Source organism: Muntiacus reevesi, chromosome 2, assembly GCF_963930625.1.
Source record: "Muntiacus reevesi chromosome 2, mMunRee1.1, whole genome shotgun sequence".
Taxonomy (NCBI): Eukaryota; Metazoa; Chordata; class Mammalia; order Artiodactyla; family Cervidae; genus Muntiacus; species Muntiacus reevesi.
Genome location: NC_089250.1, coordinates 198,212,070 through 198,238,417, shown reverse-complemented (window position 1 = coordinate 198,238,417; position 26,348 = coordinate 198,212,070). Strand labels below are relative to the sequence as shown.

General features: G+C 39.5%; 1 protein-coding gene and 1 long non-coding RNA gene across 2 annotated transcripts in view; one reads left to right on the top strand and one right to left on the bottom strand.

Annotated features, from left to right (window-relative positions):
* Positions 1–155: 155 nt before the first annotated feature.
* Positions 156–26,166, top strand: LOC136158514 (uncharacterized). Its single transcript, XR_010661349.1, has 2 exons — positions 156–398; positions 25,571–26,166. It is a non-coding gene; the product is annotated as an uncharacterized lncRNA (long non-coding RNA).
* The window catches only part of LOC136158513 (phospholipid-transporting ATPase ABCA3-like), a 240,741-nt gene continuing 237,250 nt past the window's right edge, over positions 22,858–26,348 (bottom strand). The window contains exons 30-31 of the mRNA XM_065920320.1: positions 23,356–23,429; positions 22,858–22,971 (exon numbers count right to left, since the gene is read on the bottom strand). Coding sequence (XP_065776392.1) covers positions 22,858–22,971; positions 23,356–23,429 — 188 coding nt within the window. The remainder of the gene's footprint in view (positions 22,972–23,355; positions 23,430–26,348) is intronic.

Here is a 26,348-nt window from a genome sequence, read left to right as displayed (position 1 = left end):
TATCCACTCTGTAATCTTCTGACTACTCCTGCGACAGCACACCGCAGCCTCTCCCCCCCACCCCCCGCCACTTTGGATTTTCCCGATCCGGACTGTCCAATGAAAGAGTCGGGTTCTCCGGTTTTCACCCGCGGCGTCTGGGCTCAAACCATCTGAACTCCAGGACTTCCCTCTCCATAGAAGCCGTCGGCCTTAGAAGACCTTCGTCTATCTGCCCTTCTGCAGAGACTTAGGCTTCGAAACCGGGTGTGATCGCCTGTTGCTTGGTGAAGTCGTCGTTAGATCATTAGCTCCATGAGGACATCGGCCTTGTCCAATCAATTCGCTTCTTTAACTGCCAGACCACGCCAGGGATACACCTGGGTGAGACGGAAGCTTAGGAAATCAGTACAACTAAGGTATCTGCTGTCCTGGAGTTAATTGTCTAGGCTGGGGTTACGTAGAAAATAAAAACTGCACTATAGTTTTAGAAAAATTAAAATGTTTTGAATAGTAGTGGTGTGCGTGTGAGTGGGTGAGAAGTGGAACTTCTAAGCTGAAGCTTGCCTACGGAGAGTCACGTGACTGCTGAGAAAGTGAAGTGAAAGTCGATCAGTCGTGTCCGACTCTTTGTCTTGGTCGTGTCCGACCCCATGGACTATGCAGTCCATGGAATTCTCCAGGCCAGAATCCTGGAGTGGGTAGCCTTTCCCTTCTCCAGGGGATCTTCCCAACCCAGGAGTGGAACCGAGGTCTCCTGCATTGCAGGCAGATTCTTTACCAACTGAGCTATCAGGGAAGCCTCACGTGACTGCTGAAGAAAGAAAATTCTGTGCTCTTTTCCACAGGTATTACCTAAGAAGTTGTCCGTGCCAGACACTATGCTGAAGATTAAGGCACGGTCCCTGCCCTTCAGGGGCTTATAGTCTTGTATCTTGCTGCGTTGCATGGTTGGGAAACTAACATTAACATCATTTAGGAGTCTGTTATTAGTGAAGAATTTTCAGATCCCATACTGGATCAAAATCTGCATTTTTTCTTTACAAGATTCCGAGGTGATTTGTATGCACATGAAAATTTCATAAGGTGTTACAGAGCAGAGAAACTAGTTTATACCCTTAGCCCGTGTCTGAGTTTCTCTACACTCACAACTCTGTAATAGGAGATTACAGGGGACACCTAAGACCCAGTAATTGAGAACATGGCAGGAGTTCCCTGCTGCCTAGTGGTTAGGATATGGCGTTGTCGCTGCTGTGGCCCAGGTTCGATCCCTGGTTGGGAACTGAGAGCCTGTAAACTGTGGGAGGCATGGCCAAAAGATATTTTTTAAAAATGTGAAAAAGAATCTGGCACAAAAACTGTGGTAAATTTACATAGTGGTGCATGAGATGATTTAAAGTTGGTACATAAGACTTTCCTGGTGGTACAGTGGATAAGGAAACTGCCCCCTGCCAATGCAGAGGACACAGGTTCAATCCCTGGTCCAGGAAGATTCCACATGCAGTGGAGCAACTAAGCCCCTGCCACAGCTAGTGATCCTGCTCTAGAGCCTCACATGACAACCACTGAAGCCCCTGCACCTAGAGCCTGTGCTCAGCAAGAGAAACCACTGCAAGGAGAAGGCCGCACTACAACTAGGGAGTAGCTCCCCACGCCCCTCCGCTGCCCCCCCAACGGCCCCCCCCACCCCACTGCAGCAACTAGAGAAAGTGCATGCATAGTAAGGGAGACCCAGCACAACTGAAAAATGAAATAAATTAAGAAATAAAGTTGGTACATAAGTGAACATTGTTCTATTTTAATGGTTATATATTATTTTGAATATTGTGGCAAGCATTGAGGATAATGAATTTCCTTTTGGCATATGTTTATAAAAGAATAAAAGATTGATGTAAACAACATTAAATAAATTAACTATAGGTGATATGGACATATGGAAAAAATAATGAAGATGTTAATGAGCCATAAAATTTGAGAAACATTTCGCTGATCCTCACACCCACCAGACACCTGGTTAAAATTTTTCAATGATTTCCCATGTTTTTCAGGATAAAGTTCACATTGATTAACATGATATACAAACCTCTGCCTCCAGTACTTTTTAATCACTACTCTCAAATTAACTGCACCCTTGAGCGTCCAATCATTGGAACTTCATCATCCAGTTGAGGTTAGGTGGGGTACACAAATGCACACGTCCATGAACACACTGCTATTTAGAATGCTTCCTTCTTCAGTTGTAACACCACCGATGCATCAAACCGTAATTGTGACACAAATTAAAAAATCTGTTCAAAATGTGGTAGTGTATGAAATACAATTCACGCTAACAGCTACATAAATAATAAAATACTGTTTATTAAGTATTTTGCAACATTGCAATATTGCCTGTTAAGTTTTACAGTACGAAGAAAGACTGCTGTCTTGTGGAAATATCTACTACCACCACCTACCTAACTCAGTGACAGCTGTTTGTATGTGGAGGAAGGGTGTGTGTGTGTGTGTGTGTGTGTGTGTGGTTCAGATGGGATACCATTGTTAACATGTATTTGTGACAGTGGTTGGTGTTGTGCATTTTCCACCTCAAGATTTTTTTCAGCTCCCAATCAGCCTTGTAAGGCTGATTATATAATTATAGAGAAAGAAGAGGCTGGATCCATGAGCTCCAATTCTCTCTTAGAGTATATAAGGATATAATTTGGGGACATCAACAACTGAAAGGGCTGGGGATAGAGGTGCAAAGAGTAGAGTTTTTGTATGTTATTGAAGATAAGCTAGTTGTTCAGTTGCTCAGTCATGTCTGACTCTTTGCGACCCCGTAGACTGCAGCATACCTGGCCTCCCTGTCCCTCTACCTTTCCCGGAGTTTGCCCGACTTCATGTCCATTGAATTGGTGATGCCAGCCAACCACCTCATCCTCTGTTGCCCCCATCTCCTCCTGCCCTCTATCTTGCCCAGCATCAAGGTCTTTTCCAATGAGTCGGCTCTTTGCATACATATTTATTTAGTAAACAGTGAAAAATGCTCAACACCACTGATCCTTTGTTGTTGTGCAGTTGCTAAGTCATGTCTAACTCTGACTCACGGGACTGCAGCAAGACAGGCTCCCCTTTCCTTCACTATCTCCCACAGTTTGCTCACATTTATGTTCATTGAGTCAGTGATGCTATTTAACCATTTCATCCTCTGCTGCCCCCTTCTCCTCTTACCTTCAGGCTTTCCCATCATCTGAGTCATTTACAGTGAGTCAGCTTTTAGCATCAGGGGTCTTTGCAAAGTATTGGAGCTTCAGCTTCAGCAGCGTTCTTCCACTGAATATTCAGGGTTGATTTCCTTTAGGATTGACTGGTTTGATCTCCTTGCAGTACAAGGGACTCAATCTAGGGTCTTCTCTAGCATCACAGTTTGAAAACATCAATTCTTCAGTGCTCAGCATTCTTTGTGGTCTAACTCTCACATCTGTACATGACTACTGGAAAAATCATAGCTTTGACTATATGGATCGTTGTTGGCAAAGTGATGTCTCTGATTTTTAATACACTGTCTAGGTCTGTCATAGCTTTTCTTCCAAGGAGTAAGCGTCTTTTAATTCCATGGCTGCACTCACCATCCACAGTGATTTTAGAGCCCAATAAAATAAATAGTCTGTCACTTGTTTCTATTTTATCCCCATCTATTTGCCATGAAGTGATGGGACCGGATGCCATGATCCTCGTTTTTTGAATGTTAAGTTTTAAGTCAACTTTTTTACTCTCCTCTTTTCACCTTCATCAAGAAGCTCTTTAGTTCCTCTTTGCTTTCTGCATTAGGGTGGTGTCATCTGCATATCTGAGGTTATTGATATTTCTCCCAGAAATCTTGATTCCAACTTGTGCTTCATCCAGCCCAGTGTTTCTCATGATGTACTCTGATAAACTAGTACAAATTCAAATTAGAATGTTTTAACTTTACAATTTAAATATGGTCCCAATGGTGGCCACAAAGAAAATAGCTGTAGAGTATACACAAACGGAAAAGAGAAAGGAATTTAAGGATTTTACTACAAAATCCAACTAAAGACAAAAGAAAGCATTAATGTAGGAAATAAGGGACCAAAACAAAGCTGTAAGGCATATAGAAATGAAAGAGCAAATGACAGAAGTAAGTCCTTGTTAGTAATTACTTTAAATGTAATCAAAAGACAGAGATTAGCTGAATTGATAAAAAACATATTTCAACTATATGCTGCTTACCAGAGACTAACTTTAGACCTTAAATACAATGGGTTGAAAGTGAAAGAAATGGAAAAAGATACTCCATGCAAACAATAACCAAAAGAGACCAGGGGCAGCTCTATTAATATTGAGGCAAAATAGACTTAAATTTTTTATATTGTATTGGAATATAGCAAATTAACAATATTGTCACAGTTTCAAGTGAACAGAAGAGACTCAGCCATACATATATCCATTCTCCCTGAAACTCCCCTCCCATCCAGGCTGCCACATAACGTTGAGCAGAGTTCCATGTGCTATTCACTAGGTCCTTCTTGGTTATCCATTTTAAATATAGCAGTGTGTACATGTCCATTCCAAAGTCCCTAACTATCCCTTTCCCCCATCCTTCCCTCTGGCAACCATAAATTTGTTCTCTGTGAGACTTTATGTTTTATAAGTAAGTTCATTTGTATCATTTCTTTATAGATTCCACATATAAGGGATGTCATGTGATATTTCTCCTTATCTCCTTATCTCTCACTAAGTATGACAATCTCTAGGTCCATCCATGGTGTTGCAAATGGCATTATTTCATTCTTTTTGGTGGTTGAGTAATATTCCACTGTAAATATACACCATATCTTCTTCATTATTCCTCTGTCGATGGCTATTTAGGTTGCTTCCGTGTCTTGGCTATTGTAAACAATGCTGCAATAAACATTGGGGTGCATGTATCCTTTCAGATCATGTTTTTCTCCAAATATATGCCCAGGAGTAGGATTGCAGGGTCACATTCTTTAAATAACCTCCATACTGTTCATAGTAGCTTTACCAATTTACATTCCTGCCAACAGTGTAGGATGTTTCCCTTTTCTCCACACCCTCTCCAGCATTTATTGTTTGTGGATTTTTTGATGATAGCCATTATGATTGGAGTGAGGTAATATCTCATTGTAGTTTTGATTTGCATTTCTCTAATAACTAGCAATATTGAACATCTTTTCACATGCCTCTTGGCCATCTGCATGTCTTCTTTGGAGAAATGTCTACTTACATCCTCTGCCATTTTGTGATTGGGTTGTCTGTTTTAATGCTGTTAAACATCATGAGCTGTTTGTAAATTTTGGAAACTAATCCTTTGTTAGTCACATCGTTTGCAAATATTTTCTCCCAGTCTGTGGGTTGTTTTTTCATTTTGTTTATTGCTTTCTTTGTTATGCAAAAGCTTTTGAGTTTGAGTAGGTCCTATTTGTTTATTTTTATTTCCATTATTCTGGAAGGTGGTTCAAAAAAGATATTGCTGTGATTTATGTCCGAGTGTGTTCTGCCTATGTTTTCCTCCAGGTATTTTGTAGTGTCCTGTCTCATGTTTAGATCTTTTATGCACTTTTTAAAAGATTAAAAAAACTTTTTTTTTTTTTGAAAACTTTTAAAATTGAAGGATAATTGCTTTACAGAATTTTGTGGTTTTCTGTCATACAGAAATCTGCCCAACAAAAATCAGCCATAGGTACACCCACATCCCCTCCCTCCCTGATGTCCCTCCCATCTCCCTCCCATCCCACCCTTCAGCCTGTCACAGAGCCCCTGTTTGAGTTCCCTGAGTCATACAACAAATTCCCATTGGCTATCTATTTTACATATGGTATTGTACATTTCTATGTTTCTGTTTCCATACATCTCCCCTTCTCCCTCCTCTCCTCCCCCCATGTCCATAGGTCTGTCCTCTACGTCCGTTTCTCCACTGCTGCCCTGAAAATAGATTCATCAGTGCCATCTTTTTGGAACACGCTTCCTTTGTAGCTCAATTGGTAAAGAATCTGCCTGCAATGCAGGAGACCCAGGTTCAATTCCCAGGTCCAGAAGATCCTCTGGAGAAGGAAATGGCAACCCACTCTAGTATTCTTTCCTGGAAAATCCCATGGACAGAGGGGCCTTGCAGGCTACAGTGCATGGGCTTGCAAGAGTAGTGACTAAACCATCACCATCTTTTTAGATTCCATATACATATGTCAGTATACGATATTTATAGTTCTCTTTCTGACTTGCTTTACTTGTATAATAGGCTTTAGTTTCGTCTATCTCATTAAAATGGATTCAAATGCATTCCTTTTTTATGGCTGAGTACTATTCCATTATATATATGTACCACAGCTTCTTTTTGTCAATGGACATTTAGGTTGCTTCCATGTTCTAGCTATTGTAAATAGTGCTGCAATGAACACTGGGATACATGTGTCTTTTTCAATTTTGGTTTCCTTAGGGTATATGCCTAGGAGTGGGATTGATGGGTCATATGGTGGTTTTATTCCTACCATTTTAGGGAATCTCCGTACTGTCTTCCATAGTGGCTGCATCAGTTTACATTCCCACCAGCAATGCAGAAGTGTTCCCTTTTCTCCACACCTTCCCCAGCGTTTATTGTTTGTAGATTTTTTGATGATGGCCATTCTGACTGGTGTGAGGTGGTATCTCATTGTACTTTCGATTTGCATTTCTCTAATAATGACTGATGTCGAGCATTTCGTGTGCTTGTTAGCCATTTGTATGTCTTCTTTGGAGAAATGTCTCTTCAGGTCCCTTTCCCACTTTCTGATTGAGTTGTTTGATTTTCTGATATTGAGTTGTATGAGCTGCTTGTATATTTTGGAAATTGATTCTTTGTTAGTTTTTTCCTTTGCTATTATTTTCTCCCATTCTGAGGGCTGTCTTCTCACCTTGTTTGTAGTTTCCTTTGCTGTGCAAAAGTTTTTAAGTTTAATTGGGTCCTTGTTTGTTTTTGTTTTTATTTCCATAACTCTAGGAGGTGGGTCATAGAAGATCTTACTTTGACTTATGTAGTCAAGTGTCCTGCCTATGTTTTCCTGTAAGAGTTTAGTAGTTTCTGGTCTTACATTTAGGTCTTTAATCCATTTTGTTTATCTTTTTGTATGGTGTTAGGTAGTGTTCTAATTTCATTCTTTTTCACGTAGCTGTACAGTTTTCCCAGCACCACTTATTGAAGCACCACTTATTGAAGCACCACTTAATTCTCTCCCATTGGGAAGCTTCCATGGATTTCCAAGGCCTCTTTTCCTTGTCCAATGGAGGGTAGACGGAATGAGGACCACAGTCACAGAAAGCTGATCAAGCTGATCACATGGACCACAGCCTTTTCTAACTCAATGAAACTATGAGCCATGCTGTGTAGGGCCACTCAAGATGGACAGGTCATAGTGGAGAGTTCTGACAAATCACGGTCCACTGGAGAAGGGAATGGCAAACCACTTCAGTATTCTTGCCTTGAGAACCCCATGAACAGTATGAAAAGGCAAAAAGATAGGACACTGAAAGATGAACTCCAGAGATCAGTAGATGCCCAATGTGCTACTGGAGAAGAGTGTAGAAATAACTCCAGAAAGAGTGAAGAGACAGAGCCAAAGCAAAAACAATGCCCAGTTGTGGATGTGACTGGTGATGGAAGTAAAGTCCAATGCTGTAAAGAACAATATTGCATAGGGACCTGGAATGTTAAGTCCATGAATCAAGGTAAACTGGAAACGGTTAAACAGGAGATAGCAAGAGTGAACATCGACATTTGAGGAGTCAGTGAACTAAAACTGGCTGGAATGGGTGAATTTAATTCAGATGACCATTATACCATTATATCTACTACTGTGAGCAAGAATCCCTTAGAAGAAATGGAATAGCCCTCATAGTCAACAAAAGAATCCAAAATGCGGTACTTAGTTGCAATCTCAAAAATGACAGAATGACCTCTGTTCATTTCCAAGGCAAACCATTCAATATTACTGTAACCAAGTCTATGCCCCAACCACTAATGCTGAAGAAGCTGAAGTTGAATGGTTCTATGAAGACCTACAAGACCTAGAACTAACACCCAAAAGAGATGTCCTTTTCATCATAGGGGACTGGAATGCAAAAGTAGGAAGTCAAGAAATACCTGGAGTAGGTTTGGCCTTGTAGTATAAAATAAAGCAGGGCAAAGGCTAACAGAGTTTTGTCAAGAGAATGCACTGGTCATAGCAAACACCCTCTTCAAGCAACACAAGAGATGACTACACATGAACATCACTGAGATGGTCAATACCAAAATCAGATTGATTATATTCTTTGCAGCCAAAGATGGAGAAGCTCTATACAGGCAACAAAAACAAGACCGGGAGCTGACTGTGGCTCAGATCACGAACCCCTTATTGCCAAATTCAGACTGAAATTGAAGAAAGTAGGGAAAACCACTAGGCCATTCAGGTATGACCTAAATAGAATCACCTATAATTATATAGTGGAAGTGACAAACAGATTCAAGGAATTAGATCAGATAGACAGAATACCTGAAGAATTATGGACGGAGATTTGTGACATCGTACAGGAGGCAGTGATCAAGACCATCCCCAAGAAAGAGAAGTGCAAAAAGGCAAAATGGTTGTCTGAGGAGGCCTTACAAATAGCTGTGAAAAGAAGGGAAGTGAAAAACAAAGGAGAAAAGGAAAGATATACCCATCTGAATGTAAAGTTCCAAAGAATAGCAAGGAGAGATAAGAAAGCCTTCCTCAGTGATGAATGCATACAAATCGAGGAAAACAGTAGACTGGGAAAGACTAGAGATCTCTTCAAAATAGTTAGTGATATCAAAGGAACATTTCATGCAAAGATGGGCACAATAAAGGACAGAAATGGTCTGGACCTAACAGAAGGAGAAGATATTAAGAAGAGGCAACAAGAATACACAGAAAAATTATACAAAAAAGATCTTAATGACCCAGATAAACCACGATGGTGTGATCACTCACCTAGAGCCAGACATCCTGAAATGTCAAGTCAAGTCGGCCTTAGGGAGCATCACTATGAACAAAGCTAGTGGAGGTGATGGAAATCCAGTTGAACTATTTCAAATCCTAAAAGGTGATGCTGTGAAAGTGCTGCACTCAATATGCCAGCAAATTTAGAAAGCTCAGCAGTGGCCACAGGGCTGGAAAAGGTCAGTTTTCATTCCAATCCCAAAGAAAGGCAATGCCAAAGAATGTTCAAACTACCATACAGTTGCACTCATCTCACACACTAGCAAAGTAATGCTCAAAATTCCCTAAGCCAAACTTCAACAGCACGTGAACCGTGAACTTCCAGATGTTCAAGCTGGATTTAGAAAAGGCAGAGGAACCAGAGATCTAATTGCCAGTGTCTGTTGGATTAGAGAAATTAGAATTAGAGAAAATTAGATAAATTAAAAAATTAGAGAAAAACATCAACTTCTGCTTTACTGACTAAGCCAAAGCCTTTGACTGTGTGGATCACAATGAACTGAGGAAAATTCTTAAAGAGATGGGAATACCAGACCACCTGACCTGCCTCCTGAGAAATCTGTATGCAGGTCAAGAAGCAACAGTTAGAGCTGGACATGGAACAACAGACTGGTTCCAAATTGGGAAAGGAGTATATTAAGGCTGTATATTGTCACCCTGCTTGTTTAATTTATTTGCAGAGTGCATCATGCTAAATGCTGGGCTGGATGAAGCACAAGCTGGAATCAAGACTGCTGGGAGAAATATCAATCATCTCAGATACGCAGATGACACCACCTTTATGAAAGAAAGTGAAGAAGGACTAAAGAGCCTCTTGACGAAAGTGAAAGAGGAGAGTGAAAAGTTGGCTTAAAACTCAACATCAAAAAACTAAGATCATTGCATCCCATCCCATCACTTCATGGCAAAGAGATGGAGAAACAATGGAAACAGTGGCAGAATTTATTTTCTTGGGCTCCAAAAATCATTGCAGATGGTGACTGCAGCCCTAAAATTAAAAGACACTTGCTCCTTGGAAGAAAAGCTATGAACAAACTCGACAGCATGTTAAAAAGCAGAGACATCACTTTGCCAACAAAGAATCCATATAGTCAAAGCTATGGTTTTTCCAGTAGTCATGTATGGATCTGAGAGTTGGACCATAAAGAAAGCTGAGCACAGAAGAACTGATGCTTTTGAACTGTGGTGTTGGAGAAGACTCCTGAAAGTCCCTTGGATTGCAAGGAGATCCAACCAGTCCATCCTAAGGGAGATCAGTCCTGAGTGTTCATTGGAAGGACTGATGCTGAAGCTGAAACTCCAATACTTTGGCCACCTGATGCGAAGAGCTGACTCATTTGAAAAGACCCTGATGCTGGGAAGGATTGAGGGTGGGAGGAGAAGGGGACGACAGAGGATGAGATGGTTGGATGGCATCACTGACTCGATGGACATGAGTTTGGGTAAACTCCAGCAGTTGGTGATGGACAGGGAAGCCTGGGGTGCTGCGGTTCATGGGGTCGCAGAGAGTTGGATACGACTGGGTGACTGAACTGAACTGAATTGAACCAAAAAGAGAAGAAAAGACTAGGGTTGTTAATAGGTAAGAACCATGAAAGATTGGAAGTCAGAAAGTAGGTGGAAGTGTGTTGACAAATGAAAACAAATCAACTGCCTAACATGCATGCAGCAGGGCATGTGCTAGATCTGGGTGTGTTTTCTCGGTGGAATCTTGAGGAATCCTAGGGTTTGGCGATGAGTGAGATTTGGAGATGTTAAAAGTATAGGGAAAATTTATTTTTATTGAGGTATAGTTTATTTACAACTTTAGTTTGAAGTGTACAACATAGTGATTCGAAAATTTTATAGGTGGTACTCCATTTAAAATCATTATAAAATATTGGCTATGTTCTCTGAGCAGTACAACATTTCCTGGTAGCTATTTATTTTATACATAGTAGTTTCTACCTCTTAATTCCCTCCTCTCTTTCTCTTCTGCCTTCCCTTTCCCAGTGGTAAGATCTGGTTTGGTCTCTATATTTGTAAGTCTATTTCTGTTTGTTACAGTCACTCATTTGTTTTATTTTTTAGATTCTACATATAAAGTATTTGTGTTGTCTGTCTGAATTGTTTCACTAAGCTTGATACCCACCAGGTCCATCCATGTTGTTGCAAATGGCAAAATTTCATTCTTTTTTTAATGAGTAGTATTCCATTGTGTATGTACACATGTATGTATATACACATCTTCTTTACCATTCTTCCAGCAGGGGGGCACTTAGCTTTCTTCCTTATCTTGGGTGTTGTAAATAATGCTGATGAACACTGGAGTGTGTGAGTCTTTTCAAGACTCCTCTTTGTAAAATGTATGAACCCCAATGATAAACAGAAAAAAATCTTGTGGGGCAGGGAGAGGTGGGTTTGTTCATATTTCAAGTGGAAACCATTTACCTACAAAATAATGCTGGTCAGCAACCCTGGATGCTAGGAAACAGTGGAACAATATCTTCAATATTCTGAGGAAATACACTATTCAAAGGAGATTTTGTATCTACAGTGTGAATAAAAAAGAAACATTTTCAGCCAGGCAGTTACTCAGAAACTTTACTTTCTCCTCTTGCCCAGAAAGTTACTTGTGGTTTTACTCCAGCAAAATGAGGATAAAAGCCAAGAAATTGGTTTTCAGTTGGAAGATTCAGTATACCAGAAAAAGTGAAATTAACCCAAGTGTGCTATAGTGAAAAGCCAAAATATAGTTGCATAGAAGGCTTAGAAAACCATCTGTCCAAATCTCTGCTCATAAATTAGATAGATTATTCTTATCTAGCTTTGGTATCAAAGTTATTTGCTTTAATAAAATGATTTTGACAAATTTTGCAGTTTTTATATTTTCTGGAAAACTTTGTAATAAATCGAGATTCTTTGCAAATAGTTAAAACTCCCCTGGGTATTTTTGGCGGGGGGGATGAATGGAGTGGATGACTTTTGATTTAACATTTCCATTTTGTAAAAGTAGGTAGTTATGCATCAGTTCAAGTTTTCTAGTTTTTTTCTTGGACATATTTACTTACTTACAGTTTTCAGAGATAGTCTTTTTTTTTTTTAGGATTTGAGAAAACTGATGTATAACTTACACACTGTCAAATTTTGAGAAGTGTATGCAATCAATATATAGAACAATTGTATTACCCCCCAAATCCTTATATGCTGGTATGTTGTAGTCAACCCATTCCCCTATTTCTAGATCCTAGCAACCGTTGATCTGTTTTCTGTCTCTTAAGTTTTGCTTCTTCCAGAATGTCATGCAAACATAGTTAGTTGCCTTTGGAGTCTGGCTTATTTCACTCAGTAGAAGAGTGAAACTTCTAAGTCTTTAAGAGTCTTTAAGAAACCTTTAAGAGGCAAGCATTTTGTTGAGTGTATCAATTGTTCTTTTTTTTTTTATTGCTGACTAGTATTCCACTCTTTCAATGTATGTACTGATTCTTCATTCATTAACCAGTTGAAGGATGTTAGGATTGTTTTCAGGTTTTGGCAGTTATTAAAAAGTCTCTTTAAAGATTTAATCTGTTTTTTTTTTGTGTGTGAACATAAGGTTTTGTTTCTTTTGAGTTAAAACCTAGGATTAGAATTGTGGAGACATATAGCAAGTGTGTGTTTACTTTTATAAGAAACTGTCAAGCTGTTTTCCAAAGTGACTGTATAATTTTGCATTTCCACCAACAATGTATGAAAGTTCCAGTTGTTCCACATCTTCATCAACAATTGTTATTGTTATTTTTATTTTCGCTCTTATAATAGGAGTGTAGTGATATCTCATTGTGGTTCTGATTTCATTTTTCCAATGACTAACAATGTTGAACAACATTTCTTGTCCTTATCTGCCATCTGTATGTCTTCTTTGGTCTGTTCAGATCTTAAGCTGTAATGAAATACCATGGACTGGGTAGTTTATAAATAATATTTATAAATAATATAAGTTCTATAAATAATAGAAATTTATTGCTTATCATTCTGGAGGCTGGAGTCTGAGATCACAGCGCTAGCATGATTGGATGAAGGCTATCTTTCTAGTTCATAGCCAGTATGTTTTTCTGTCCTCGCTTGATAAAAGGGGCAAGAGATCTCTGTGGGGTCTCTTATGAATATATTTTTGAAATCTTTATTTATTTGGTTATGCTGCATCTTTGTTGCTGCATGTGGGCCTTCTCTAGTTTCAGCGAATGGGGGCTACTCTTCGTCGTGTTGCACAGGCTTCACATTGAGGTGGCTTCTCTTGTTGCAGAGCATAGGCTCTAGGCACGCAGGCTTCAGGAGTTGCAGCTTGAGGGCTCTAGGGCACTGGATTCAGTAATTGTAACTCATGGGCTTAGTTGCTCTGTGGTACGTAGAATCTTCCTGGACTAGGGATCAAACCTGTGTTGCTTGCTTTTGCAGGTGGATTATCCACTTACCACTTATCCACAGTACTTATACACTTATCACCAGGGAAGTCTGGAGTCTCTTTTGTAAAAACACTTATCCCATTCATGAGGTCCTCACCCTCATAATCTAATCACTTCCCAAAGGCCCATCCTCCTAACATCTCATCTTTGTTAGGCTTCAGCTTACAAATTTTGGGTGAACACATTCAGACCATTGTATACTAGATACAAATACCTTGTTGGATATATTTTCACTCAGTGCAAATATTTTCTCCCAGTCTGTGGCTTGTATTTTCATTTCCTTAACAATGTTTATTAACAGCATAAAATTTAATTTTGTTGAAGTCTAATTTATCAGTTTTTTTTTTTTTTTTCTTTCATGGGTTATGGTTTTTTGTCATAGCCAAGAAATCTTTGACTAAGACAAGGCCATAAAAATTTTCTCCTGTTTTCTCTACACATCTTACAATTTTGGGTTTCATACTTAGGTCTATGATCTATCAAATAAAAACCTCTTTTAAAGAATAATTATAGTTTCATAGAAAAATAAGAAAAATAATAAAAAGTTCTCATTACTTCATATCCAATTTCCTCTATCATTAATAAGTTACAGTAGTGTGGTAACTTTTTCACAATTAGTGAACTAATGTTGTTGCATTAGCTAAAGTTCATATTTCATTCAGATTTCCTAAGTTTTTACCTAATGTTTTTCTGTTCCAGGATCCCAACCAGAATAGCATATTACATTTAGTCTTCAAGTCTCTTTAGGCTTCTCTGTTAAGTCTTATTTCAAAACATGTCCTTCTTGTACCTGTCCCTTCCAAATGAGAGGTCTGACTGTGAATAGGAGATGAATGAAATGAAGGTGAAGTTACAGTTACTGGAATGACACACACCAACTTTGTTGTAGTGGAGGGAGACCAACAGCCAGGAAACTTAGGAAAGGAACATCTTAGACCCTGAAGAGACTGAGAGAAAGGAGGACATTAATGATCTTTTGTCATTCAGAACCACTGGTGGAGTATGCCTTGTGAAGGAAAATGCTATGATGAAATTCTCCCAAACCATTCCATGCATACTAAACTTGACCATCTTTTAAAAGTCTTCCATCTTTTATCAGATGGTTCTGATCACACTTTAATCACCATTCTCCTTAACAAGGCAAGAATAGTGGTAGGAATACACAGAGTTCAGTTCAGTCGTGTCTGACTCTTTGCGACCCCATGCACTGCAGCATGCCAGGCTTCCCTGTCTATCACCAACTCCTGGAGCTTGCTCAGACTCACATCCATTGAGTTGATGATGCCATCCAACCATCACATCCTCTGTCATCCCCTTCTCCTCCTGCCTTCAATCTTTCCAAGCATGAGAGTCTTTTCCAATGAATCAGTTCTTCACATCAGGTGGCCAAAGTATTGAGCTTCAGCTTCAGCATCAGTCCTTCCAATGAATATTCAGGACTGATTTCTTTTAGGATTGACTGGTTTGATCTCCTTGCAGTCCAAGGGACTCTCAAGAGTCTTCTCCAACAACAGAGTTCAGAAGCATCAATTTTTCGGCTCTCAGCTTTCTTTATAGTCATACTCTCTTGTCTATACATGACTACTGGAAAAACCATAGGAATACACAGAAGAACTGTACAAAGAAGTCTTAATGACCCAGATAACCATGATGGTGTGGTCACTAACCAAGAGCCAGACATCCTGGAGTGTGAAGTCAGGTGGGCCTTAGGAAGCACTACCATGAATAAAGCATAGAGCTTTATGATGGAACTCCAGTTGTTGAGTTATTTTGGGCCCTAAAAGCTGATGCTATTAAAGTGCTGCACTCACATGGAAACTTCTCCAGAATAGATCACATCCTGGGCCATAAATCTAGCCTTGGTAAATTCAAAAAAATTGAAATCATTCCAGTTATCTTTTCTGACCACAGTGCAGTAAGATTAGATCTCAATTACAGGGAAAAAATTATTAAAAATTCAAACATATGGAGGCTAAATAACACGCTTCTGAATAACCAACAAATCATAGAAGAAATAAAAATATGCATAGAAACAAATGAAAATGAAAACACAACAACCCAAAACCTATGGGACACTGTAAAAGCAATGCTAAGGGGAAGGTTCATAGCATTATAGGTTTACCTCAAGAAACAAGAAAAAAGTCAAATAAATAACCTAACTCTACACCTAAAGCAATTAGAGAAGGAAGAAATGAAGGACCCCAGGGTTAGTAGAAGGAAAGAAACCTTAAAAATTAGGGCAGAAATAAATGCAAAAGAAACTAAAGAGACCATAGCAAAAATCAACAAAGCTAAAAGCTGGTTTTTTGAAAAAATTAACAAAATTGACAAACCGTTAGCAAGACTCATTAAGAAACAAAGGGAGAAGAACCAGATTAGCAAAATTAGAAATGAAAATGGAGAGATCACAACAGACAACACTGAAATACAAAGGATCATAAGAGACTACTACCAGCAGCTCTATGCCAATAAAATGGACAACGTGGAAGAAATGGACAAATTCTTAGAAAAGTATAACTTTCCAAAACTGAACCAGGAAGAAATAGAAGATCTTAACAGAGCCATCACAAGCAAGGAAATCGAAACTGTAATCAGAAATCTTCCAGCAAACAAAAGCCCAGGACTAGATGACTCCACAGCTGAATTCTACCAAAAATTTAGAGAAGAGCTAACACCTATCTTACTCAAACTCTTCCAGAAAATTGCAGAAGGTAAACTTCCAAACTCATTCTATGAGGCCACCATCACCCTAATTCCAAAACCAGACAAAGATGCCACAAAAAAAGAAAACTACAGACCAATATCACTGATGAACATAGATGCAAAAATCCTTAACAAAATTCTAGCAAACAGAATCCAACAACATATTAAAAAAATCACACACCATGACCAAGTGGGCTTTATCCCAGGAATGCAAGGATTCTTTAATATCCACAAATCAATCAATGTAATACACCACATTAACAAATTGAAAGATAAAAACCATATGATTATCTCAATAGATGCAGAAAAAGCCTTTGACAAAATTCAACATCCATTTATGATAAAAACCCTCCAGAAAGCAGGAATAGAAGGAACATACCTCAACATAATAAAAGCTATATATGACAAACCCACAGCAAGCATTACCCTCAATGGTGAAAAATTGAAAGCATTTCCCCTAAAATCAGGAACAAGACAAGGGTGCCCACTCGCACCACTACTATTCAACATAGTTTTGGAAGTTGTGGCCACAGTGATCAGAGCAGAAAAAGAAATAAAAGGAATCCAGATAGGAAAAGAAGTGAAACTCTCTCTGTTTGCAGATGATATGATCCTCTACATAGAAAACCCCAAAGACTCTACCAGAAAATTACTAGAGCTAATCAACAAATATAGTAAAGTTGCAGGATATAAAATTAACACACAGAAATCCCTTGCATTCCTATACACCAACAAAGAGAAAACAGAGAAATTAAGGAAACAATACCATTCACCATTGCAACAAAAAGAATAAAATACTTAGGAGTATGTCTACCTAAAGAAACAAAAGACCTATACATAGAAAACTATAAAACACTGATGAAAGAAATCAAAGAGGACACAAACAGATGGAGAAATATACCGTGTTCATGGATTGGAAGAATCAATACTGTCAAAATGACCATACTACCCAAAACAATCTACAGATTCAGTGCAATCCCTATCAAGCTACCAACGGTATTTTTCACAGAACTAGAACAAATAATTTCACAATCTGTATGGAAATACAAAAAACCTCGAATATCCAAAGTAATCTTGAGAAAGAAGAATGGAACTGGAGGAATCAATGTGCCTGACTTCAGACTATACTACAAAGCCACAGTCATCAAGACAGTATGGTACTGGCACAAAGACAGAAATATAGATCAGTGGAACAGAATAGAAAGCCCAGAGATAAATCCACGAACCTATGGACACCTTATCTTTGACAAAGGAGGCAAGGATATACAATGGAAAATAGACAACCTCTTTAACAAGTGGTGCTGGGAAAACTGGTCAACCACTTGTAAAAGAATGAAACTAGAACACTTTCTAACACCATACACAACAATAAACTCAAAATGGATTAAAGATCTAAATGTAAGACCAGAAACTATAAAACTCCTAGAGGAGAACATAGGCAAAACACTCTCCGACATAAATCACAGCAGGATCCTCTATGACCCACCTCCCAGAATATTGGAAATAAAAGCAAAAATAAACAAATGGGACCTAATGAAACTTAAAAGCTTTTGCACAACAAAGGAAACTATAAGTAAGGTGAAAAGACAGCCCTCAGATTGGGAGAAAATAATAGCAAATGAAGCAACAGACCAAGGATTAATCTCAAAAATATAAAAGCAACTCCTGCAGCTCAATTCCAGAAAAATAAATGACCCAGTCAAAAAATGGGCCAAAGAACTAAACAGACATTTCTCCAAAGAAGACATACAGATGGCTAACAAACACATGAAAAGATGCTCCACATCACTCATTATCAGAGAAACGCAAATCAAACCCACAATGAGGTACCATTACACGCCAGTCAGGATGACTCCTGTCCAAAAGTCTACAAGCAATAAATGCTGGAGAGGGTGTGGAGAAAAGGGAACCCTCTTACACTGTTGGTGGGAATGCAACCTAGTACAGCTGCTAGGGAGAACAGTGTGGAGATTTCTTAAAAAACTGGAAATAGAACTGCCATATGACCCAGCAATACCACTTCTGGGCATACACACCGAGGAAACCAGATCTGAAAGAGACACGTGCACCCCAATGTTCATCGCAGCACTGTTTATAATAGCCAGGACATGGAAGCAACCTAGATGCCCATCAGCAGACGAATGGATAAGGAAGCTGTGGTACATATACACCATGGAATATTACTCAGCCATTAAAAAGAATTCATTTGAGTCAGTTCTAATGAGATGGATGAAACTGCAGCCCTTTATACAGAGTGAAGTAAGCCAGAAAGATAGACCAATACAGTATACTAACGCATATATATGGAATTTAAAAAGATGGTAATGATAACCCTATATGTAAAACAGAAAAAGAGTCACAGATGTACAGAACAGACTTTTGGACTCTGTGGGAGAAAGCGAGGGTGGGATGTTTTGAGAGAATAGCATCGAAACATGTATATTATCAAGGGTGAAACAGATCACCAGCCCAGGTTGGATGGATGAGACAAGTGCTCAGGGCTGGTGCACTGGGAAGACCCAGAGGGATCAGGTGGAGAGGGAGGTGGGAGGGGGGATCGGGATGGGGAATACATGTAACTCTATGGCTGATTCCTGTCAATGTATGGCAAAAACCACTACAATACTGTAAAGTAATTAGCCTCCAACTAATAAAAATAAATGGGGAAAAAAAATAAAGTGCTGCACTCAATGTGCCAGCAAATTTGGAAAACTCAGCAGTAACTACACGACTGGAAAAGATCAGTTTTCATTCAACTCCTAAAGAAGGGCAATGCCAAAGAAAGTTCAAACTACTGCACAAATGTGCTTATTTCACATGCTAGCAAAGTAATACTCAAAATTCTTCAAGCTAGTCTTCAGCAGTCTGTGAATTGAGAAATTCCAGTTGTATAAGCTGGATTTAGAAAAGGCAGAGAAACCAGAGATGAAATTACCAACAGTTGTTGGATCATAGAGAAAGCAAGAGAATTCCAGAAAAAACATCTACTTCTGCTTCACTGACTACACTAAAGCCTTTGAGTGTGTGGATCACAACAAACTGTGGAAAATTCTTAAAGAGATGGGACTACCAGACCACCTTACCTGTCTCCTGCAAAACCTGTATGCAGGTCAAGAAGCAGCAGTTAGAACCAGACATGGAACAACAGACTGGTTCCAAATTGGGAAAGGAGTATGTCATGGCTGTATAATGTCACTCTGCCTATTTAACTTATATGCAGAGTACATCATATGAAATGCCAGGTGGATTTTTTCCAGGACGCACCAGCTGGAATCAAGAGTGCTGGGAGAAATATCAATAACCCTAGATATGTAGCTACCACCACCCTTTTGGCACAAAGTAAAGAGGAACTAGAGAGCCTCTTGATGACGGTGAAAGAGGAGAGTGAAAAGCTGACTTAAAACTCAGCATTCATGAAACCAAGATCATGGCATCCAGTCCTATCACTTCATGGCAAATATATGGGGAAACAATGGAAACTGTGACAGACTTTATTTTCTTGGGCTCCAAAATAACTGCAGATGTTGTCTGCAACCATGAGATTAAAAGACACTTGCTCCTTGGAAGAAAGCTGTGACAAACTTGAACAGAATAGTAAAAAGCAGAGACATCACTTTGCCAACAAAGGTCCATATAGTTAAAGCTATGGTTTTTTTCTGTAGTCATGTATGGATGTGAGAGTTGGACCATAAAGAAGGCTAGAGCACTGAAAAACTGATGCTTTTGAATTGTGGTGCTAGAGAAGACTCTTTAGAGTCCCTATGGCAGCAAGGAGATTAAACCAGTCAATATTCAGGTAATCAACACTGAATATTCATTTGAAGGGCTGATGCTGAATGTGAAGCTCCAATTCTTTGGTCACCTGATGCAAAGAGCTGACTCATTGGAAAAGACCTTGATGCTGGGAAAGATTGAGGGCATGAGAAGAAGATAACAGAGGATGAGCTGGTTGGATGGCATCATTTACTCAATGGACATGAGTTTGAGCAAACTCTAGGAGATAGTGAAGGAAAGGGAAGCCTGGCATGCTACAGTCCATGGGGGTCACAAAGAGTCGGACATGACTGAACAACTGAACAACCGTAACTCCTTAACATTAATGATAAGCATACTGGAAATACCAGTGGATGGCTCCACTTCCCATGTAGTACACTTGTCAACACCCATGTCTTACCCATCCCTTCTTTTGTAGCCATTGTTCTATCTTTCCATGGGGACAGCTAAATGCCTTCTGTCGTTGGTATAGACAAGTGAATGGATTGCATTCATAATCCTCAAATAGTCTCTGAAAAGGCAAAGGCTAGATTCAATTATTTATACCAAACTGAGAATCTTAATGTTTATAAACTGGCCAGAAGGATATGTTTGAGGCACTGTGAACCTGTGTGATGTCTGACTGAGATGGGTCCCACTGAGGGCATGAACAATTGAAAAACTTTCCAGGGGTACCAGTTGTACCCACATAATTGTATTACTGTATGAAATCGAGCCATCAACTTGCTTCTCTTCAGAAAACATTGCCTCCCTCCTTTGAGATGGTCATAAGAGAGCAGGCATTTAGGAAGGCAGTTAAATCAGAATCTCATGACCAAGGTGGTTTAGAGTGGTAGAACTTCCTGAGATTTTCTTTTTGCAGGCCTGCATGGAGTCAGTGTAATTACTATTACATTGGGCTATTCATGAATCAGTGCCTCAGTACAAGTGAAATGGTGAGTACAGAAATGTGGGAAAGTCACTTGATTTTCTAAGGTTAACTAAATTGGTTTATAGGATTTGTTCAGCTAGTTGGGTCTGAGACCCGGGAGGCATGGATAAGGTCAAATACTGTAGGTTAGCTTCATCATGTTGCTTAAAGTTCTACTGATAGTAGTCTTAACAACTGTATGAGGTGAATTAAATAAATATGAACCAAATAAATTTGGTCCAAATCTCAGATTAACCAGAGTAGCTGATGGGGTAGTATACACAACGGGAAATATGCTAGAAGTCAAGATGGTAGATATTATTGGGAGACAATTTTTCATGGGTATTTTGCGTTTCTGTATGATTTTCAAGAAAATGTATTAACTGCCTTTCTGTTTTGCAAGGATTTTTTTTTTTGCAAGGATTTTGCAAGGATGATTATAGAGCAAATGGCTTTTGAAAGAGACAATATCTCCCTCTGGACCAGAGGAAAGGTTTACTTAGTGTTCAGCATAATAAAATGTTTACTTCCAGAACACATGTTGGGCAGGTTTACTGACTGCCCATTATGAAGATTTGAGTTTCAGAAGCTCAGGGTTCCTCTCCTGTAACACAACCATTTGAATAAACAGGTAAGATTGGGGAACTGACACAAATATGATCTCTGCCATGAGTAACAAAGTCTAGTGTCTTTTTTTTTTTTTTTTTTTGGCTTGCATAGGGTCTTTGTTGCTATGTGTGGGCTTTCTCTAGTTGTGGTGAGTAGGGATTACTCTTGGTTGCAGTGTGAGGGCTTCTCATTGTGGTGGCTTCTCTTGTGGAGTAAAGGTTCTAGGCACACAGGTTTCAGTCGTTGCAGCATGTAGGCTCAATAGTAGTGATTTGTAGACTCTAGAGTGCAGGATCAGTAGTTGTGGTACACAGGCTTAGTTGCTCTGTGGCATGTGGAATCTTCCCGGACCAGGGGTCAAACCTGTGTCCCCTGCATTGGCAGATATATTCTTATCCACTGTACCAGTAGGGAAGTCTCAAGTCTTGTGTCCTTGACCTAGGATTCCAGTGTCTTCTGCCAGTATTCATGGAACTGTGGTAGGCTAACTTGACAATTTACAGGTAGGGTAAAATCTCAGACTCTTCACAGTTCAGTTCTTAACAACAGGTCACTTACGCTAATCATCGAAGGTTGCAAACTTTCTTCTCTGGGGTTTCAGTTTGTGTACACACACACAGAGTGATAGAGACACACACACACACAGACAGACAGAGACATGGAGAGAGAGGGAAGAAGAGGGGAAGGAGAAGAGAGAGAAGAAGGAGGAGAAGGAGGAGGGAGAAAGAGAGAAAAGAAGAGAGGAGAGAGGGGAGGGGAGGGAGAGTGAGATCGAGAAAGACAGAGAGAGGGAGAGAGATGCTTCTATGCATCTAGTTGTAGGCAGCAGCCTAGAAAGGCATAGTTGTCACTGGTTGGAAATGATGCTGAGCAAGGCCCTGTGGGTCTCCTGAGAACAAAGATTTTGTGTGTCCCCCATTTCTTTGATTACAGAAACAGCGTTCATTCAGCCTCCATGACCTTCCCTGAGTTCCAGTGGGCAGATTCAAGCAGTTGTTAATTGGGGAAGGGAGGGGATCTTGTGAGACCAGGGAGAAACAGTCAAGGGTAGCCTTGGGGCAGGGTCCTGTTTCCCCATAAGCGGGTACACACAATGATATCTTTGCCTCCTCCAGGTGGGAAGAGTTAACAGTTAATGACAGTATGCTGCTCACAAGCATGTAGAACCTCAGACCAGTTGGAGCTGAAGGTTGATGATGCTGACTTCTACTTACCTTAACACTAATCCATCAGAAGACTGTCTATGTACTGATCATAACCTCCTTGAATAATTACTATAAAACTTATTATCTTCTTCAAGTTGGGAAATTTGAGGGCATTAGCCTGCTGTGGCCCCCTTTACCTGGCAAAGCAATAAATCTATTCTACTTCACCCAAAACTCTGTCTCCAAGATTCAGTTTGGCACTGGTGTACAGAGAAGCTGAGCTTTCGGCATCAGAAATGAATCTCATAGCAGCTTTATTTCTTATCAATATTAGCAAAAGTCAGGAAGATTTGTTCCAACGTTATCTGACTGATGAAATAGTCTACTAGATTGAATAGTGTTTTAGCTTCCTCCATAATATGAAACACCTTTAACAGAAAAAAAAATCATGGTGTTACTATTGCTGTATCCTCAGATGAGCCTTTTACCCACCCAATCACTTCCTAATTCCTGCCAAGTTTATGTTTAGGAACAAAAAGATATGGAAGGGGGAAGTTAGAAAGAAGAAGGAAAAGATGGTTGAAAAATAGAAAAGAGGAGACAGTTCTTTATTTCTATTCTGTTGACAGGTATTGAATATTAGAGGTTAGGGCCAGAAGTATCAATCAAACTACAGGGGCCTTTGGAAAGTAACTTAAAAAGTTCTCCTCCTCTGCAAATATCATGTTCCCATTCCACATGCTTGAATCTCTGTGCTTCCCATTGGTCTCCATTAACACATAATGTTAGAAATGTATGATTTCAACAATCACCTTTCCCCAACAAATTCCCTTGCTGGGAATGTAGTAGCCAATGATTCCTTGATGATCCTGGTTTATGATGTTACCTAAGAAAGGAAAGATTTGATAGGTGAGTAATAGAGAGGGCCCTGTTTATAAAATTCCCCAATAATTCCCTTTCCAGTTATACCACCAATAGAGAAATAATATATGCAGTTAAAACAAAGATGACATAATTCCATTTTTACTATATATGACCATGTTAAGTATTTCAATAGATTTGCTTCCACATGAAATATGGTTTTATTGCTCACAGTTTGTAAAAATTGCAGAGGGTAAGATAATCACTTTTAGACATGGAAAAAATAACTCACATGCTCTTTGCCAAAGTGGAATTACATGAACTCTAATGTTCTATAGGACTCAGTTTCTAAACATTGTCCTGAAACTATGTTCATAAAAATTGGGTATGGTTTCTTTTTCCTGTTGTGTGTATCTGTGTGTGTGTGTGGTATTTGTGTGGTGTGTGTGTGTAGTGTAGGATCTCTATAGTACTCTTATGAGTAGGCAATCTTCATCCTAAAGGAAAGAGGAAATTCATGTCTATATAACACAAATGTGAAGGCATTCACTGCAGAAATGAAATTGAGGTAGTAATAATGTAGCTACTCCTAAGATAGGATGTATTTGTATTTATTGTTACACAGTTGAAGACTACTGCAAGTGGAATAAGTTGGGATTAAAATATTTAAAATAAATAATCTCTATGTCAATTACAATAAGGGATTTTCTTTTTTAATACATCCCTGCATAATCTCCATAAATAAGGAAAAAATTATTAAACTTTAAAAACTGTAAACTATACCAAGCATATAAAAGTATATGGAAATAAATGTACAGTTTAGTGAGTTACAATAAAGTTAACAAGCATGTCCATGGAGAAGGAAATGGCAACCCACTCCAATATTCTTGCCTGGAGAATCCCATGGACAGAGGAGACTGGCGGGCCACAGTCCATGGGGTCGCAAAGAGTTGGACATGACTGAGCAACTTTGTTGTTGTCGTTCAGTCACTCTCTGTGGTCCTGTGGAATGCAGCACGCCAGACTTCCCTGTCTTTCACCATTTCCTGGAGCTTGCTCAAACTCATGTCCATTGAGTCAGTGATGCCACCCAAACATCTCATCCTCTGTTGTCCACTTCTCCTCCTGCCTTCAATCTTTCCCAGCATCAGGGACTTCTCTAATGAGTCAGCTCTTCACATCAGGAGGCCAAAATATTGAAGCTTCAGCTTCAGCATCAGCTCTTCTAATGAATAGAAGTGAGCGACTAACACAACACACTGGAAAAAACCTATGCCGCTACCAAGACTTACTTCCTATCCCTTAAAGAAAACTACTATCTTGACTTTTTATGGTAACCATTTCTTCTCTATTTATAATTTTATTATCTAAGTATGGAACCCTAAATATTATAGTTTCATTTTGCCTTTTTTGTACTTCATATGAATGCAATTATACAGTATATATTATTTTTTATCTGGCTTCTTTCATTCAACATATTTTTAGGATTCATCCATGTCGTTGTGGGAGAAGGCAATGGCACCCCACTCCAGTGCTCTTGCCTGGAAAATCCCATGGGCAGAGGAGCCTGGTAGGCTGCAGTCCATGGGGTCTAAGAGTCAGATGCGACTTCATTTTCACTTTCACGCATTGGAGAAGGAAATGGCAACCCCCTCCAGTGTTCTTGCCTGGAGAATCCCAGGGATTGGGGAGCCTGGTGGGCTGCCCTCTATGGAGTCGCACAGGGTCGGACACGACTGAAGCGACTTAGCAGCAGCAGCAGCAGCATGTTGTTGTGAATAGCTATACCTCATTTATTTTCATTACTGTGAAGTTTCCCGTGTACAACTATACCACTACTATTGGTGGACATATGGTGTGCTTTCCAGCCTTCTCAGTTCAGTTCAGTTCAGTCCAGTTGCTCAGTCGTGTCTGACTCTTTGCGACCCTATGGACTGCAGCACACCAGGCTGCCCTGTCCATCCTAGAGCCTACTCAAACTCATGTCCATTGCCTTCTAGATGCCCCCAAATGATCTCTACCTCCTGGTGATCACAAAATTGTCTCGTCTCCTCCCACAGTGAATGGGGCTGACAGGTGCAATCTATAGGTTATTGCAGAAATAACAGTGTGACTTCTGAGCTTAGTTTATAAAAGACACTGTGGTTTTTATCTTGTTCTCTCTAGGATCATTTGATGTGAGGGAAGCCAGCAACTATGTTGTGAGAACACTCAAGCAGTCCTATGGAGAATTCTGTGTGGTGACGAACTGTCATCAGCCATGTGAGTGAGTCATCTTGGAAGTAGATCCTCCAGCCTCAGAGAGCCTTCATACAATTGAAGACCCTGCCGATAGCTTTACTCCAGCCTCATGAGGGACTCCGAGCCAGAATAACCCACCTAAGCCTCTTCTCAATTTCTAACCCATATACATGTGATAAGTGTTTATTGTTGTTTTAGGCCACTAAAATATTAGATCACTAAGTTAAGTTTTGGTAATTTGCAGCTGCTGCTACTGCTGTTTAGTCGCTAAGTTGAGAGGTAACTAATACAGTTTCTGGTTTGGGGCTATTACATTCAACTTTATTTTGAACATTCTCTACCTACCTCCCAGTACTTATATGAAATCATTTTCCTGGGGGACAGAGGTCTGAATATCATTAACATTAGTGGACATTGCCAAAGTTTTCCAAGTATCTTATGTTCCCCCCAGCCATGTATGAGATCTCCTTTTTTCCTCTCTGTACCAACTCTTGGTGTGGTCAATTAAAAAATTATAGCCATTTTGATGTGTGTGTAGTGATATCTCATTGCCAGTTTAAATTTGCATTTACCAGATGCCTAATGATTCTGAACACCTTTTTATATGTTTCCTGCTTGTTTTGATTGTTTTTTTCAATATTGAAAATTTCTCTCTCTGAAACTTATAAATTTCTGTTTTCCCTAACTGCTAGGAATAACAAAA